This window comes from Eleutherodactylus coqui, chromosome 5 (genome assembly GCF_035609145.1).
Source record: "Eleutherodactylus coqui strain aEleCoq1 chromosome 5, aEleCoq1.hap1, whole genome shotgun sequence".
In the NCBI taxonomy this organism is placed as follows: domain Eukaryota; kingdom Metazoa; phylum Chordata; class Amphibia; order Anura; family Eleutherodactylidae; genus Eleutherodactylus; species Eleutherodactylus coqui.
In genome coordinates, this window is record NC_089841.1 from 110,662,596 (window position 1) to 110,681,131 (window position 18,536).

The window sequence follows — 18,536 nt, forward strand, 5'->3', positions numbered from 1 at the left end:
CATGCCTCAGATCTCCCTTTTTAAAGTTGTCCGAGGATAAAATATTGAATTTATCTTTTAAATCACACAAAATTAAATTTTTACATTTTTAAATCATTTCGAAACTGGTTCCTGTATTTAGATATTGCTGTTATATACTTGTTAAGGTCCATTCACACTGCTGTAATTCCCATCCATGTGCCGTCAGTGTATTTCATGGACAGGACTCAGACCCATTATAGTAAATTGGGTCATTCATGCTGGCATTTTTTTCACAGGGACCAATTGCAGCATATCCTATTCTGATCCATATCATGAACAAGAATCGGACATGCAATATCCACCGCCCGCAGGCATCAGACCGCACACGGACAAAGTGTCTGTGTGCTGTCAGCAGCAAGTTGCACTCAAGAATCTCATACACCTATATAAAAAGGGCCCTTATAGAATGTTACATTGTTTTGCTAGTTTCACTGATTTAAAGTGAATTCTTCTAATGCATCTTATTGACTAAATTCTAGTGTGCATCTTGCCGGCCCCTGGTCTGTATTCTATAATCTTATGACAGTCCTCCTCAATATTTATGTAAATATAGAGAGAACGATTTACTAAATAAGTATCTGTATTCAAAAATGTGAATTGATTTAATGTAATCTATATGGCAACAATATATTCTGCAGCACTTTGCACAGATTGGATTCACTCATCTTTTCCTCTTCCAACTGGGATCCCAATCTAATTTCCGTGAATCAAGCATATATACAGTACATGCATAGTTGCTGGAGTCAATTTACAGGAAGCCATTAAACATATTACTATGTTTATGGAGTGTGGAATAAAACTGGACAACCTGGTGGAAACCCATTTGAGCACAAAGAAGATAAAATGAGCAGAGTGTATATAAAGAACATGATTATAAAAATATATAATGCTAAGTAACTGCTCTCGATTTTATGTTTGTTTCTACAAGTTCTGTACTAAATGAAGTAATATCATATTAGCAGTAGATTAGTTCTATTTCTCCCTTATTAAAAAGGGTAAGTTTGTCTTTTGTGCAGAACTCAAGGGGAATGCTTTGAAGAACTTTGGACTCACTTCTTCACAGCACACCACCACCCCTCAATGAGAAGACCTTATACCTGTTCACTTCCCCCTTTGGCATAAACTAAGATATTAATATAATTGTTTGTTTTTACATTTTTAACATAGACTAATGGGAATTTAGCATTTTCATTTTACAGATCTACTTTAACGTTTTCACCTTGTCATTTTTAATGGAATACTGTAGCTCCTTAGTCTTTTTACCAAGGCAACACTTCTAAGGGTGTAATATAGTTACAATAGTTGAGTGCTTGTGTGTTCAAAATATTGGATTTTTTGAAAGTCTGAGATGATCATTAAAAATTGAAAACTGGTCTTCTAGAGGTGGTCCTCTCAAAAGATTTGGCCAATAGTCCCTATATGTATTAGAGTCATACTTGTATGGTGGCCTCTTAATTACAAATTAAAGGGTATCTGTACTTTTAAAAAAACCTCCTGACATGTCATAGTGACATTCCAGATGTATTGATCACTCAGGGTCCAAGTTCTGATATCTCCACCAATCGCTAACAAAAATGGGCTGAAGTCCTCAGCTGAGAGCTGTGCTCATTCGTCTCTTTCCACCTCTGCTTGGAGTCTATGGTGATGAAGAGATTAGTCAATAGCAAATATCAGTAGTTTTTCTATTTCTTAATTGCCAGTATATTGCTGTAACTGGGCCTGTATATGCTGGCTTGACATTTGGCCTCATATCTTCGGTCACTAAATATTTCTCATATACTCTACAGTAAACAAGGTATGTTGAGACAGTAGTGCTGTGAATGTTTCTCTTTAGAAAAAAACTCAAGGTTTTTCTGTCTAGTTTGAGATGGTTCTAACCAAAACAATCCAATGTGACTAAGAATGTATTAATTAAATTAACTCATAATTGTTGGGTCAGGAATGGGTCAGTCAATATGTAAGGTGGTTCTTGTTGCCAGTTATCCAGAATTCCAATTTATAACCTTATAACCCCCAACCCCCAAGGTAGATTCTGCCATAACTCTTGACTAGGATCTCCGTGAAAACATATTCTTATCTCTTATTCTTTTATTTCTCACTTTAAATTACTTCATACTTATTTATTCTAAATAATAAACTTCCTTAAAGGGAGTCTGTCACCTACTTTTAGCTTTATAAGCTGCATTTATGAGCTTAAAGTATGTGGCCCATGGAGCCCGGGAATGTAAGTTTTATGCTTACCTGTTCTTTCCTCCCCCAGTGTGAGTGCTGAAAGCCGCTGCTGAATGCATTGAGCCATGCCGCTAAGTAGTCCGCCCAGAGAAAGGTTGAGGAAGATAAGTGTAAAACTTACATCCCCAGACTCCAGGGGTTGCCTACTTTCAGCCCATAAGCTTAGCTTCTAGGGCTAAAAGTAGGTGACAGACTCCCTTTAAATCTGTCACCGTGAGACCGGATTATTGGACACCTAAGTATTGGTGTTCCAAAACAATGGAGTCTATACACCTCTTGCTAATAATACCTGAATGGTCATACACTCAGCTGCATACTTCTTCCCATTTTATTTTAGTGATTGGTGGGAGTGTCAGCACCCAGGCCCCTACTGGTCAATACTTCTGACATGTCACTCGTCAGTTATGAAAAGTTTCTTTTTAAAAGTTTCGCTACACTATAATACCACATCAGTCTAGTGATGATCCCTTCTGTATAAATACATTTTATATACACATTTGGTCAGCTTTTAATAGAAAATGTAAGAGAATATGTTTATAGAAATCACACATATATTGATGTAGCTGTTTGCTCTCGTCCAAGTTATGTTTAGTTGTAGATGGTGGTAAAACATGGGGGCACATAAGGCGAGCTATAAACATTTAGCTAACAAAATTGTCAGTGCTTTGATTTCCATTCATGTTTACGACTTTGTAATTCCTCATATATTATCTGTTTATTCAGCTTCTTTCCACCTGGGTTTTACAGAAGAAGATGCTTTCTTGGTTTCCACCAGTTGACTTTATTATGTTTATATTACAGGCAAAAATCGAGTGTACTGTGAGCCAGGAATTTACTGTGGAGAATGTTCTTGCAGTATTGCCAGCATTTCCCAAAGGTGCTCCTCAGCAGCGGGCAAAGAGAGCGGCTGAAGCATTAGTGAAAGCTGCCAATTATTCCCGACTAATGGCAATGCAACAGGTATCTCGAACGTTACTTTAGCACAATGATTCAATCATCTATTCATTGTATAGTGCTCCACAATTGATCTGCTTGCTGTTATGTGTGAAGTAAAACTATTATTATAAACAGCTGCTCCAAAGTCTATTGAGCTTTCACAGAGTCGAGCATTTCCCAGCCAGGACCAGGAAACAGCTGCTTGATTATGTTTTATTGCATGTATAGAGGCACATGATTCTGGAAAACCAAGAGCAGTGAAACACTTTCGAAAGGGGTTGCCAAATTCGTTTAACACTTTCCATAGCAAAATACCGCCTCGGTCAAGACTACGTTTTTTTAAATATGGATTAACGCTCAATCCTACATATAAATCTTAATTGTATGTTACCTGCTTTATTTTCTTTTATCACATTGCAAACTGATAGTTTTAGCATGAAGTATCTACGAAACATAAGGCTGCCTATTTATAGCTGCTGGAACGTACATTACAGGGATGTCCAGGGAAAATTAATTTTTGGAAATCTACTCACCAGGCTGGAAAAACATAATAAATCGTACTCGCCTCATCTGAACCTCGCAGCTCCCATTTCGCTAGTGTCCAGTTCGCCGCTGCTCTCCACTTTTTGCTGCAGCAGTGATGACATCTCGACAACGGGAAATGTCACACTGCAGCTAATACTCGGCAAGAGTGAGCTGGTGATTGGCTGCAGCATTCACAAGCCCTAGATGTTGGTGACATCATTGCTGTTGCAGGAAGTAGAGAACCGTGCAGGATCGGGTGAGATGAGTATGTCTTTTTTGATGTTTTGAGATGAGTATGACTTTTTTGATGTTTTGAGATGAGTATGACTTTTTTCATGTTTTTCCAGCCTGGTGAGCAGATTTCCAAAAGAAAATTCCCTGAATAACCTCATTAACTTCTTTTTTCTTCGTTGTGCAGTTCAATTGGTGAGATACATGAGTACAAAGAAATTGGATGAGTCATCTATAGTAATGAATTAGATTCCAGCTCTTACTTTTTACTGTCCCTTTGGGAAATGAAGACGGCATAATCACCAATAGCCTTAAGCATCTCCCGCTTTACCTATATCTTCAATTTGGTAATCTCTGCTCAAAATATAGAGCCTGAATATCTAATGAACTATATACGTCCATTTTGATGTTTTAGACCGTTCTTACACGCCAGAATCACTTCACGTCAGTGGTTTTAATGTTGTGGCTGATCTGTGTCCTTACCCTAACAATTTATCTGCAGCTTCTAAGAGGTACTTGTTAAAAACAGAGCCTTGGCAGCTCTACTATATCATTTCAGTGCTGGATTAGTTTTATCCCATTAAAATTGTTCTTTTTACACTTGGAAAAAATCATCCTTTTCCAAGAAGCACATAGAAATACCCATTAAGTTTGCGCCTACTTTTTCTTTCTCCATTTGTCTTTGTTGCTCGCAGTTCTTTAACACATTTGTGTTCATCTTGGGTTAATATTTGTTTTGTATAGTCTTCTGTACCAAGGCATTGCTATTTTTCAGATAGCCTAGTAAACATTTAAATTGCAGACGTTATAGCAATCACTGTCACGAAGATGAAAATGTGACATATTTCTACGTGGGAACAATGTCATTCTTCCTGCACTCTGCAGGTGTTTGTTTTAGAGCAAGCATGCACACAGCACAGTGGAATCATTCCATTTCTAGTTTTTGCTGACAACAGGGAAGTAGGGCCCAGCTGTGCTTATGAATCTTATTGAAAATAAATATTGTCACATAGCCATAGTTCAAAACTACTTTGTTTGAAAAATTAGAGGAATGTTTTTCACATTTTCCTTTTTTTTTATTTGCAAAAAGTACTTTAGTTTTTGACTTTATTTTATCCTGTTAATATTTAGCACTTATTAAAGGGGTATTCCCAAGATTACTTTTGTGACTCTCAATCATAAAGGGAGGAAGGCAAATATACTAAATAGTTTCTTTTCAAGTGTATTCACAAACAAAAAAGAAATGGCACACAAGATCAGCGGAATAAAATGAACCCCTGCTACATGTTGCATATCTAACACAGGAGGAAGTGCGGAGCCGGTTAAAGAGGATTAAAATCAATAAATCGCCGGGGCTGGATGGAATACACACAAGGGTTCTGAGAGAACTAAGTGATGTAATAGCTAGACCGCTATTTCTTATATTTATGAACACTATCCACCCCGGGGTTGTACCATTGGATTGGCGCATTGCTAATGTGGTTCCAATATACAAAAAGAGAGCCTGGTAATTACAGGCTGGTAAGTTTCACTTCAGTAACTGGAAAAATATTCAAGGGGTTTCTGAGAGATGCCATCCTAGAATACCTTAAGGCGAACAACAGAATAACTCCTCCCCAGCATGGATTCATGAGGGGTCGATAATGTCAGACCAATCTGATCAGCTTTTACGATGAAGTAAGCTCTAGGCTGGACCTGGGAGAGTCTATTGATCTTGTATATCTGGATGTTTTTAAAGCATTTCACACCATGCCGTATAATAGGTTGATCTATAAAATGAGACAGCTCAGAATGGGTGAAAATGTGTGTATCTGGGTACAGAACTGGCTTAGAGATAGAAAACCAGGGTGGTAATAAATGGTTCGTACTCTGATTGGGCCACTGTCACTAGTGGAGTTCCACAGGGCTCAGTATTAGGCCCCATTCTGTTCAATATATTTATCAATGACCTGATAGAGGGGCTGAACAGTAAAATATTTGCAGATGACACAAAATAATGCAAGATAATTAATACAACGGAGGCTACAAAAGGATCTAGATAAACTGGGGGCTTGGTAGAAAAATGGCAAATGAAGTTCAATGTTGATAAATGTAAGGTTATGCACATGGGCAGGAGAAACGGATGTCACCCATATACACTAAATGGGGTACTGCTAGGGAAAGGTGATATGGAAAACGACCTGGGGGTACTAGTGGACTGTAGACTTAACTGGAGCGACCAATGCCAGTCAGCTGCTGCAAAAGCTAATAAAGTCTTGGGGTTCATTAAAATAATCATAAGGGCGAGGGACAAGAACATTATTCTCCCACTATATAAGGCATTTGTCAGACCCCGCATGGAATACTGTGTATAGTTCCGGACATCACTGCTCAGGAAAGATGTAGCAGTGCTTGAGGGGGTTCAAAGAAGAGCAACTAAAGTAATAAATGGAATGAGAGGACTGGAATACCCAGAGAGGTTACCAAAATTGGGATTATTCACCCTGGAAAAAAGACGGCTAAGGGGCGATCAGATAACTATGTATAAATACATTAGTGGACAATACAAGGATCTCTCCCATGATCTGTTTATACCCAGGACTGCGACGGTAACAAGAGGGCATCCGCTACATCTAGAGGAAAGAAGGTTTCATCACCAACACAGAAGGGGGTTCTTTACTGTAAGAGGTGTGAGACTGTGGAATACTCTCTGCCTGAGGACGTAGTGATAACAAAATCCATAGCGGAGTTTAAGAGGGGACTAGATGTCTTTCTAGAGCACTATGATATTAGAGAATATAGACATTATGTGACCAGCGGGTTGTTGATCTGGGTACTACATTCAGGTAGGAACTATCTGATACTCAAAGGGTATTATAACCTTATGCTTGAACCCGGCTTGAACTGTTCGCTGTCCACAGCTTGTTCTAACACGTTTTGGGGACATGGCAACAGTCAGAGTGGTAAGCACTATTCTCTGTATCAACTTGATATGAATGTTGCTTAGCAACGCTTGACTCTCCCTAGCGGCGCTGTTGACTGAAGCACAACAGCGTCTCTAGACTCAACCTAGGAACTTTGGGCTTGCCTGACAGATCACCCAATGTATCAAACTTAAATTTTATGATCTTACACCGATGATGAGGATATAACAAATCTAATGACACCAAAATCATCCACCAGAGATCACGTAAAGGGGTCAGTGGGGTACAAGAAAAAGCCTGTAGGTTTTTTTTTATATTAGATTATGATGCATGGGAGAAGAGTACAATGAGAAACACTTGAGTGATGTTTCATAGCTCTTCTGTTTTATTGCTGCAATTCAAGAGGTTTTATACTGTGGCATCCCTGACAGTCAACAAATACTTTTATCCTAGTAAAACATTACAAAGGTTTATTATGACAAAACTGCATGCTCAGCAGTTGCCTGGACCCTGTAAGTAAAATGTAACTACAATGCATCTTTTGCTCATATATTTCTTGCTTTGCACATGACACTACTGCATAAAATAGAATTCAATACTTTCACAATCCCATCCCTTTACTGACTTCTACTGGAGACGACCTCCAGTAGTTTTTAACTCAATGGTCGAGCATGTGCAGTTTCTCCAGCATTCCCCACTGTTCCCTTTCGCTGAGTTTGCATACTGAGGATCCCATACATGCGAAGATTGCTCTGCTCCTTCCCTGAACAAGCATGCACAGAGGGAAGTTCTTAGCACTGGTTGCTCAGTTCAACCCACTGACAGCTCTGTTAGACTAGTTGCCTGCACCACTCGATCTGTACTATTGAAATCGCTGCCGGAGTTTGTACCTGACAGCTCCTGTACTGTGTAAAGACATGTAAGGCTGCCTGTCCACGGGCGTTGCAGTATGCCGCCACGGGAGCCGCAACCCGGAAGCTGGAGCCGGCAGGCGGATCTCCGTGGTCAGCCTATCTGACAGATAAGACAGGGGGGCGGCGCTTTCCATAGCGTTGCTATGGAAAGCATGCATTGCGTTCCCCGTGGCTGGATTATCGCTGCGGGGAACGCAATTCAATGATGCCTGTGTACAGGCAGCCTTACAAAGAGTAAGAGCTTGTTAGAGTTGTCAGGTGTGAGCTCTGAGAGTGATTACAATAGTACTGTCATGCAATGCTACAGATTGAGTGATGTAGGCATCTAAGGAACTTGGTTTACATCAAAAGGTGGAGGAAGTATGTGTATTGGGGTAATGGATATGGATGGAGACTTTGGATGGGAGATGTACCCCAGTGTCTTTAGAACAGAGTATACTCTATATAAGGGAGATGCCACAAACCCAGACCACACCAGGGTGCTGCTGGGAAATGTAGTTTACAAGCAGTCATATGGTCTCTAAGGCAGGAGTGCGCAGAATGACATCACACACAGCATATATACTGCCGGGAAAGGGAAGCATAATATCCGCAGTGCAGCAACAGTGCAAGTTTATTTTTGCACAAGTGTGTATTTTTCAACATATTGTGCAGCTGTTGTCAGTTTCGGGAAAACATTCTGTTGTGGGATAACCCTTTTAGCAATAAAAAAGACCTTTAATGAGTTTTATGGCAGCAATTATTCATTACTGTCGCATGAAAGCCGCTTTTCCATAGAACTGCTAGTTGTCATAAAAAGTTTTACATTATATATAATTTTTGCTGCTTTTACTTTTATTGGGGTTTTCAGTTAGATGCGTGTCTGGTTCAGCTGAGCCTGCATGCATTCCTAATTGAGCACGAACGTAAGCCACTGCCAGACACATCTGATAGCAGCTTGCTATTTTTCCATTGAGAACCAAAGGACCAGGCATCTTAGAGGGGCACCCTAGAAAGGGCCAACCGGCTTGGAGAACAGTGTCATTATCATAACCTCTGTACTCTCCTAAATAAGCTATAAGTATACAGTCAGGGGGGAAGATCTGTCATCCTCTTCATTATAACTGTGTGACAGGAGTCTTTAATCATCATCAGTAACTATACTAGGAGTTTGTCCCCTCTATCAAGAGCCTTGTGTGGTACAGTCCATGCAGTTTCATCATACAGGATGTTCTAATGACTGAAATAGTGACTCCTGGAGAGAATAGAAACACAAGTAGTTCCCAGGCAGTCACAATGAGATCACATGACCCACCTGAAGAGAAGGATTGCAGGAATTTTTAGACAGAATAACCAACCGAGGTAATACTGGATGACATATATAGTGGGGGACCAGTTACATAATAAATGAAAAATTACTTTTACTGGAGTGGTTTTTAAAATTCAAGATGTTAAATCCTATTTTCCCTGAAATCTGTGTAACAAACTTTAGATGAACATTTAATATGCATTAGATGGTGGATTGGTCAGACCAATATTATAGCTTGGGCGGTTGTGCATAGTCACCTCAAGAGGCTGAGATCTGACTAGTTGTCAGCTCGGATTACTAATAATTATTGTTGTGTGTCAGTTGCTTATCTAATTACCTATACAAGTCTAATAACTCTGCACTCCGCTCCAGCATCCAATAGCCATATACTAACAAAGACAATGAGCAGATTTATTATTAATATCTTAAATTTGGACCACGTAATACTAGATAAAGCAGGAAATGCCTCATATTATGTGATAAGTTTGACGCAACTTGCTAGACCTGTTAGAGACTTTTACTTTCCTGACGCCAACTCTTGGTTGGCTTACTTTAGACCAGAGATGTCAAGCTCATTTTCACCAAGGGCCACATCAGCATCATGGTTGCCTTCAAAGGGCCATTTATAAGGGCTCATTCACACAGGCGTATTTGTGCTCTGTATTACGCAAGTGTTTTTTACGGGTGTTATACGGACTGCTTAAAGGGGTTGTCCCGCGAAAGCAAGTGGGTCTATACACTTCTGTATGGCCATATTAATGCACTTTGTAATGTACATTGTGCATTAATTATGAGCCATACAGAAGTTATCAGAAGTTATTCACTTACCTGTTCCGTTGCTAGCATCCTCGTCTCCATGGTGCCGTCTAATTTTCAGCGTCTAATCGCCAGATTAGACGCGCTTGCGCAGTCCGGTCTTCTTCTTTTCTGAATGGGGCCGCTCGTGCCGGAGAGCGGCTCCTTGTAGCTCCGCCCCGTCACGTGCCAATTCCAGCCAATCAGGAGGCTGGAATCGGCAATGGACCGCACAGAAGAGCTGCGGTCCACCGAGGGAGAAGATCCCGGCGGCCATCTTCACCAGGTAAGTAAGAAGTCACCGGAGCGCGGGGATTCAGGTAAGCACTGTGCGGTTTTCTTGTTTAACCCCTGCATCGGGTTTGTCTCGCGCCGAACGGGGGGGCTATTGAGAAAAAAAAAAACCGTTTTGGCGCAGGACAACCCCTTTAATTCCCATTGATTTGCATTGGGTATTCAGCCATGCATTTTATTGGGTATTCAGCCATGCATTTTACACATGTGTATTTTACACACATGAACAAAATCGTAGCATAACCTATTTTGGCCCCTACTACGGACTGAAATTGCCCATTAAAGTCAATGGGATTATGTAAATACACAATGAATATGCATTATACATGCATATTTATGCATGAAGGCAGGAGAAATCAATGAGACCTTCTTGTATTTTTTTTTTTGTTGCACATGTGAAAAACACAGTGAATACGTTTGCAAAAAAATGCAGGTCCAAATATTCTGTGAATACACATAGTTTCAATGCGTGAAAGTGCTGTGCATTTCACAGACTGAAACTGCACACGCCCATGTGAATGAGCCCTAAATATAACCACTCCTTAACATGGCTATAGAGCTCTATATACTACGATGGCGTTTTTAACTTTCCGCCTATTTAGCACTGAGCCTCTTATCTGGGAGAGTGGCTAAACTGTCTGTGTAGGGCTGTCAGAGCTGTGCCACCACCTGTGAGTTATTGAAGAGAGCGGTGTGGAGGTATGCGCCAGAGCTCAGAATCCAAGGTAGCACCCACTCCCTGTGCTGGCGTCGCCCCTATGCCAAGTGCTGGCTGTGTTCTCCAGGGAAAGTGGGGAGCCGGTCCTTCTACGTCCGGAGCTTATCGAGGGGCACATAAAATCACATGGTGGGCCACATTCGATCCACGGGCATTGAGTTTGACATATGTGCTTCAGACTAATGTTTATGACACAGTTGGTGCATTTTAAGACTGCTCTGAGCCATTCCCCTTTATCTAGACACTTTTTAACACTGTTCAGTGAGGCACAAAAAGTGTTGAAACACATAATAAATCTGCCACTAGGCATGTAGGCCATTTTTTTCATATGTCTTATCTTATCCTCCAATCTTAACAACCACTGCTCTGTAATAAGTCACAAATGCAGCAGTTTGGTTTCTTCTCACACCAGAACTTCACCTACAATTATCCTGTATTCAAAGATCGCATAGTTTATCCATTATGTCTTGTATTAAACAGTCTGATAACTGTTAAATACTTTCAGGTTCACCTTTCTTATACTACCCCATGATTGGCATCGCCGATATCTGTATAGCTACATTGTATAAAGTGTTCTACTTACTGAGACCAACCATCTCAGTATATTTTACTGTATGAAATATGTTGCCTCCATATCGATAAATTATCAAAAAACTTCCAAAAATGCACAGTTTAGAGCCCATTTTAGTAGTTAATCAGATATTTAGGAATAACAGTTATTGGAAACTAGTGATTTGTTGTCAGAAATTCATGAACAATCGGTATGTATTGGTCAACAAGGAAATTCCACCCTGAATGTATTTTTCACAATGCAAAATCTGCACCAAATTTGCATGGGCTACATGCGCATTCGATGCAAATTTTCTTGCAAATTTTCACTTGATTTCACTCATTTTACTGGGTTGAAATCGGTAGGTAAGATCCCCAGTGTAAATTGGTATGCTGCAGATTTAAAACCTGCAAGTCTGGCCAATTTGCATTGTCGATTTATTTTTATTTATTTTTTATTTTTCCCCCTCGGTGTGTACAGGATATTTCTTTAGTCCATTAAGTGCTTGCTCATGGGCTTTAATCACGTTCAATAGTGAAAAAAACCACAGTGCAGGATTAAAGCTCCTTCAATCTAGCAGGAACACGTCGGGTCCTTGTATGTTAGACACAGCCGAAGACCCGAAGGAATAGACAGAAGCATTTGTTAAAGGGGTTGTCCCGAGAAAGCAAGTGGGGGTAAGCACTTCTGTATGGCCATATTAATGCACTTTGTAATATACATCGTGCATTAAATATGAGCCATACAGAAGTTATTCACTTACCTGCTCCGTTGCTGGCGTCCCCGTCTCCATGGTGCCGTCTAATTTCAGCGTCTAATCTCCCGATTAGACGCGCTTGCGCAGAAGGGTCTTCTCCCTTCTCTTGGGTCTCGGCACGAGCGGAGTTCTGGCTCCGCCCCCTTCTACGCGTCATCGCGTAGCTCCGCCCCGTCACGTGTGCCGATTCCAGCCAATCAGGAGGCTGGAATCGGCAATGGACCGCACAGAGCCCACGGTGCACCATGGGAGAAGACCCTCGGTGCATCGTGGGTGAAGATCCCGGCGGCCATCTTGCTAAGGTAAGGAAGAAGTTGCCGCAGCGCGGGGATTTGGGTAAGTACTAAACGTTTTTTTTTTTTTAACACATGCATTGGGTTTGTCTCGCGCCGAACGGGGGGCCTATTGAATAAAAAAAAAACCGTTTCGGCGCGGGACAACCCCTTTAACTGCTTCTGCCTTCTTTTATACAGGCTACATAGCGTTCAATGAGCACTATATAGAGAATGAAAGTAGCGGCAGTGTCGTTTCCTGCATGGGGACCGCCTGTGACCACTAGCATGTCAGAGCTGCAGTGTCTTAGCAGACCTCTGACCAGCTCTACCAATGACTAATATTACCCTAGGGATATTTTTTACCTGTGATTGGGGCTCCAGTTACAGTGGAAAATTGTGAAATAAAAAAAAAATACAGTGTGAATTTCCCCAAGAGGTCTGACATTATGGAGGACATGGATGCCAGCCAGAGTCAGAGGCTGTGCAGCAGCCATTAGGCATTTGGAGCCCGAGGCCCGTGTTGACCAGTCTGGGCCGAACACAATAGTCTGACAGAGGAGGATGCCCTCTAGATGCCCCGAGTGGAGGATGGTGACTGCGACCCTGTGGCTTGTGAACCCTAAGGAACTGTGTGTACCGCAAGTTTGCTTTGCTGTAATATGTGGAATAAATGCTGGCAGGTGCCAGATTTACAAGAAACTCCAAGTATCCTGAGTCCTTCTGCACGTGTGCCAACCATCCTGATGTATTGATGGCAATCTGAATAATGTGTAACCTCAACTTGCCACAAGATATATATAAGATATATATATGAAAAATAAAAAACAACCCACCACCAATGCCAACATAGACTGTCATCATATCCACCCTGTAATCTGAGATTACACAAACTATATATCCAAATATCTGAAACACAATGATGAATCCATTCCTGCACTTTATTTTAATGTAAATATAATAATTTTTAAAATAAAGACATTTTTCTTTTGCTTTTTATACACATTACCCCTAATAAATTTGATAAAAGTGAAGATTTCTGTGAAAAAAAGGTAGAAGCTCTTGTATCTGATGAAAAGAAAATTACAGCAAAAACAATTTTGACAGACTGGAAAAAAGAAATAGGGCCGTAGAAACAGCACATGGGTAAAATCACTTAAAAGTGTATGCCCCTTTGGAACTGAAATACCCAGGTCTTTAAGGGGTTAAATCTCATTCACCGTGCACTGTAGAACTCTGCGTATTTTCTGCTCACAAATCCGCAGCAAAAATGCTGTGTGTATTAAAGTGTACATGTTGTTTTAAATCATGTTGCAGAATAAGCTGTCGTGTGTACATGAGGAATAACACTATTTCTGGCCATTTTATGACCTGTATCCTGTTTTTTAGCAGTTTTAACCTCTGCAGGCTTTATTTCTAGTTTTCAGTTTTCCCAGGGCTGCTGGATGTAGACTAGTTGCTATGATGTACATATAGAAGAGGAGATTCTGCTCTCCTATGACCTTATATGATATATAGAGAAACAGAAGTAGCATGAAAAAATATTCCAGAGAAATACTAACCAGTATAGATGTGATTCCAGTAGCTGAGAAACTGTAAAACACTTACTATGAACTGCAGCAGCATCTGTGTATGAGTGTCTCTCTGCTTCTCGCTCACTTATCTCCTCATAAACTGCATAGGCAGCATGTAATCTGAACTGTTAGTGAGCTGATAGTCTGTCTTGTCTACCAGGATGGATTTTAGCAGTATTTCTGTGTGAGTGAAACAGTTTAGGAAAGAGTGGGGATAAGGAAAAGAAGCTGATAAACGGAAAAAGAGAGTTTTTTTTTCTCTGATAAGCTATGTTAAAAAGTTTCTTATATTCCCCTGTACTACTGATGTAATCAAAGTCTGTTGAAACTACAGCAACCATTTAACATATGCCCTACTGTATCAGCCACAGGTGTTTCTTTTTGTCAGAACAGTAAGATGTCTTGTCATTCTTTTTGTTTGTGACCTTTATTTTCTAGGTCCATGCTCTGGAAGCTGAGCTTGATTTCCACAGGGGTGTTTACAACCTGCAAGTTCAGTACACACAAGCTCTATTCCAAGGGATAAAACAAGCATATCATAATTTTCAAGAAAATGTTGTGGCAGTTGTTTGTTCTCCACTGAAAGGTTAGTGAGACATAAAAATAACATTTGCTCATCCTAGGTACATGTGTCATGATAACTTGGTCACTGTTTAATAGTTTTACCCTTTAGAAAGAACCTAGTCATTGTAATTTAGTATTTATTACAGTGAAAACCATACAATCTTCTTCCAGTAGGTTAAAAAAAGATATTAAACATTTTCATTTTGTAAGTACTTTAGGGCTTTTAGTTTTTACATTTTTAGCTGTTTTACTTTACTTTAACTATGTAATATGGATATATTTTTTCCCAAAATATAGTAATTTCATTTAATCCGGCATTTGTTCCAGTCATGGACGCACACACAGCTTTAAAGTGAATGTCTACTTTTTAACACTATAGAATTTTTAGATCCAATGTTCTGTAAAAAAAAAAAAAAATCTGTCCCCTCTAAAAAACTACTTCATTGACCGTAATTTGTAGGTGGCACAATAGATACTGATTGCAAATTTGTAATTTTTATTTTTCTACTCACTTATATTTCCCCGCTGTAAGGCCACAAACGGGTTGTGAACTGCATGCTGAAGGAGGAGTCCTAGACGTCCTCTGTGTTATGTTATACAAGCTTAGGAGTCCTCTGTATGCATTTGCACAAAGTGCACAGGGGGAATGCAAGTAAGTAGAAAGATAAAAATGACAGATTCGGAATCAGATATTTACTGATTTCTGTAGTGTAGGGGTGATTTTAAAGCTGCAAAATTCCTCACAATGACTTCAGGACGGCCCATAGCCTATAAATATCCTTATTTATGTCTGCAAACATAGGGTTTAATTCCCATTTACATGAGACGAGCAGCCAGGCAAACGATGCCTGACAGTGCGTCCAAGTTAAGCTTCTTCCTGTGCTGTTACCAAGGAGCGAGTATCACTGATCACTCAGAGTGCTGCCAGCATTCACAGTAAGCAGACTGTAGTTCAAAATTGAACAACTGTTGTTTACACGGAGCAGCTAGTCATTCAGTTTTCTGCATGCAGAAGCTGAACGACTGAACAACTCTCGCTCAGTCTGTGCATGCATTTACACAAGACGACTATTGTTCAAAACCCCGCAGGAGTTTGAACAACTCTGTAGGATAATCGTCCTGTGTAAATGGGCCATTAGTCTGAAGAGCAATCAGCATGGTCTCCAGGCAGGTGATGGCTGTTAAAAAATTGAGTTTGGAATTTGAAAAGATACATACACAGCGCTTTTATTTGTGGCATTTTTGTAGCACTTTTGGGTTCAGCGCCATTTTTCAAAACACAGCATGCCCTAGGTGTGACATTTTTGTCTTGCATTTACCCAGTAGGCTGTTGAGAAAAAAAGCATGTACAAATCTCACAAAATTAAAACCACCACCAAAAAGTATTGTAAAAAACAGTATTAAAACACATGGAACACATGGTATTTTTTAGAATACAGATAAATATGTGTGAAGGCCCCCCTATAAAGCCAGGAGGATTTCATACTCCTATTGTTTCCCTGCCTACTACTTTATGGGTGGTAAATATATAGAGTGAGCCATAAGCAGCAGTGTAGTGATTGTCAGAATGTTCCTTGTAAAAAGAGCAATTCCAATAATTACAATATATTATGGAATAGTGTTTAGTTCCATTTAATAATATACAATGGTAGTTTACCAGAGGTGTACCTGTACTAGTTTGTTTCAAAATTTGTATCATAAAGCAGTTACTATACAGATATGGCTCAACAGCCTTAAAACGTTTCAATATGCACAACCAGAAGTCACTTCTCCATCACACAGACGCTAATAAAGATAATGTACCTACACATATAATATATGTATAACAGAGCCAATATACCTTGTGAAGTAGTCACTACATCACAATGATAGTATAAGCAAGCTAAGTACATGTCCTATTTGTTGATGGAGTGAAGAGCTAAAATTAATAGCATTGTCCATTTTTTGTTGGAAGATTCCCCCAACAATACGTTGATCACAGTGTATCCTGCTACTAGGACCCAATTCATCTGTAATCCTTGGAAAAACCGGATAGCAAGTGTTCAGGTCTGCTGCTGACAACCTGATGGGTTCTGCACGACTAGAGAACTGTGGCTAATATCTGGAATGGGAACTGTGTTAAAGGGGTTGTAACAGAAATGCAAGCTATAACCTATCCACAAGATAAGGGATAACATGCTGGTCAGTGGGAGACTTACCGCTAAGATCCCCACCAATTCCGAGAATGGGGCTCAGTGTCCCCTGTCCTCCTCACTGCAGACTCACTGCACCCTCCACAGTGGGGAGACAACTGAGTGGAGTGCAGGTTGCACAGGCGCTCCATTTCTTTTCATTGCAACTGCTTGAGATTGCACTCGGATATTACTGTCAGCCCCATTGAAATCAATGGACCGCCGACCACACATGCATGGCCAACACTCCATTCATTCTGATGTCACTGCGGGGAAGAAGTGACCCCGCAGTGACAAGCAGGCAGGGATACAGGTCCCTTGTTCTCTATATTGGCCGTAGATCTCAGAGGTGGGGCCCTCACCATTCAGGAAGCTATCCCTTACCCTGTTGATAGGGGATAACTTGTGTTTATGGTACAACCCGTAACTCAGATTTCTATAATAAAGTATTTGAAAATTGGTTTTAAAAGCTAGACATCCCCTGATACACATGCTCTGACTTGCCATGTCCATATTAGTATCAGTACACATCATAGAGGAAAATGCTTTTGATTGGATTCTGCATGATATTCTATTGTCAGTTAGACTATAGAGTTTTTATTATCTGTGTAGTGTTGTTTAACTGTTTACTAATGTATAATAGGCCTATACTACTTCTTCATAACATCCCAGTTATGTTTCTATAATGGCAATGATTAAAATACTGTCCCACTGAACTGAAGCCAACGCGGGGTTGAGAAGGTCAAACTTTTTTTGAAAAGAGAGAAGGAAGTAGAATACAAGACAAAAGACACTAAGTAAATGCTTGTGCTACATTAAACCTGGAAGTTAACTTAGACTTAAAAGGATAGCTCAAAGTACGAACTTTAAAGTACAGCTAAATAATACGTTTTCACAGTCCTGTTCCCCTAAATATCTAGTTTCTGATTCCTACAGATGTCCTTTCCTGCTACGCTGACCTTAAAGCTGAGGCTTCTGAAACATCTTTGAGAAATTTCCTAACAGTTTTTAAGAATAATGCAGAACTGATTCAGGATGCTGTTGACACCTTGACTCCATCAACGGCTCAGCAGCATGAAGGTAACAATTTAACTAGTGCTTCATTTTCCATGTTCCACCAACAACATAGCACTTACAAAACCTGCTATTATTCTCCTCTCTTCGCTCTTTCACAGCTTCAACATTTTCTTTAAAGGTGATATCCAGTCAAAATAAACTTCTGTTATACCTTAGATACATCTAAGAACATGACATTGGGAAGTCTGTTGTCTCAAATCCCATTAGCACTACAAAAATATTTTTTGTTGCTGAAAACAAGCAAACTACTACTGGTTTCACTAACCTTTTATCCGGATTCTGGAATATACAGTATTGTCAGATTCCCAGTAATAGAAATCTCTTAAGTAGTGCTCAAGGACGTGGGGCTCTATGTAAGCCTCTCATTCATCATTGGTGGTCCAAGATCACCAACAAGGTTTCCCTGCATGTTTTTTTAACCCTTGTGTGCTACCATGAGGACTATTTGAGCGCAGACTTGTTCATTGCAGTTCTGCACTTTGAAACTGATACTACATGAAGGTTAGCATATGAGACGACATTGATCTGTATTTAGACTCTATTTCCTCTTTAAGATATTTCAAAGATTGCTAATTTTTGCCTTTATGGTCCACTATAAAAACAATCACTTTAGACTGGCACTGACGAGTAGTTTCCTTTAGTGCAATCATCTATCTCCCAGTTATTAGTCTGAACTTCAGGGACTGGGAGTGGAGGTGTGCATTCAGAAGCTGC

The 18,536-nt window shown here is 40.1% G+C and overlaps 1 protein-coding gene across 1 annotated transcript in view; it reads left to right on the forward strand.

Moving 5' to 3' along the window:
- Positions 1-18,536, forward strand: part of LOC136626945 (uncharacterized) — a 141,911-nt gene that overhangs the window by 122,374 nt on the left and 1,001 nt on the right. Inside the window, exons 9-11 of the mRNA XM_066601902.1 lie at positions 3,055-3,213; positions 14,449-14,596; positions 17,682-17,825. Of these exons, the coding sequence (XP_066457999.1) occupies positions 3,055-3,213; positions 14,449-14,596; positions 17,682-17,825 (451 nt within the window). The remainder of the gene's footprint in view (positions 1-3,054; positions 3,214-14,448; positions 14,597-17,681; positions 17,826-18,536) is intronic.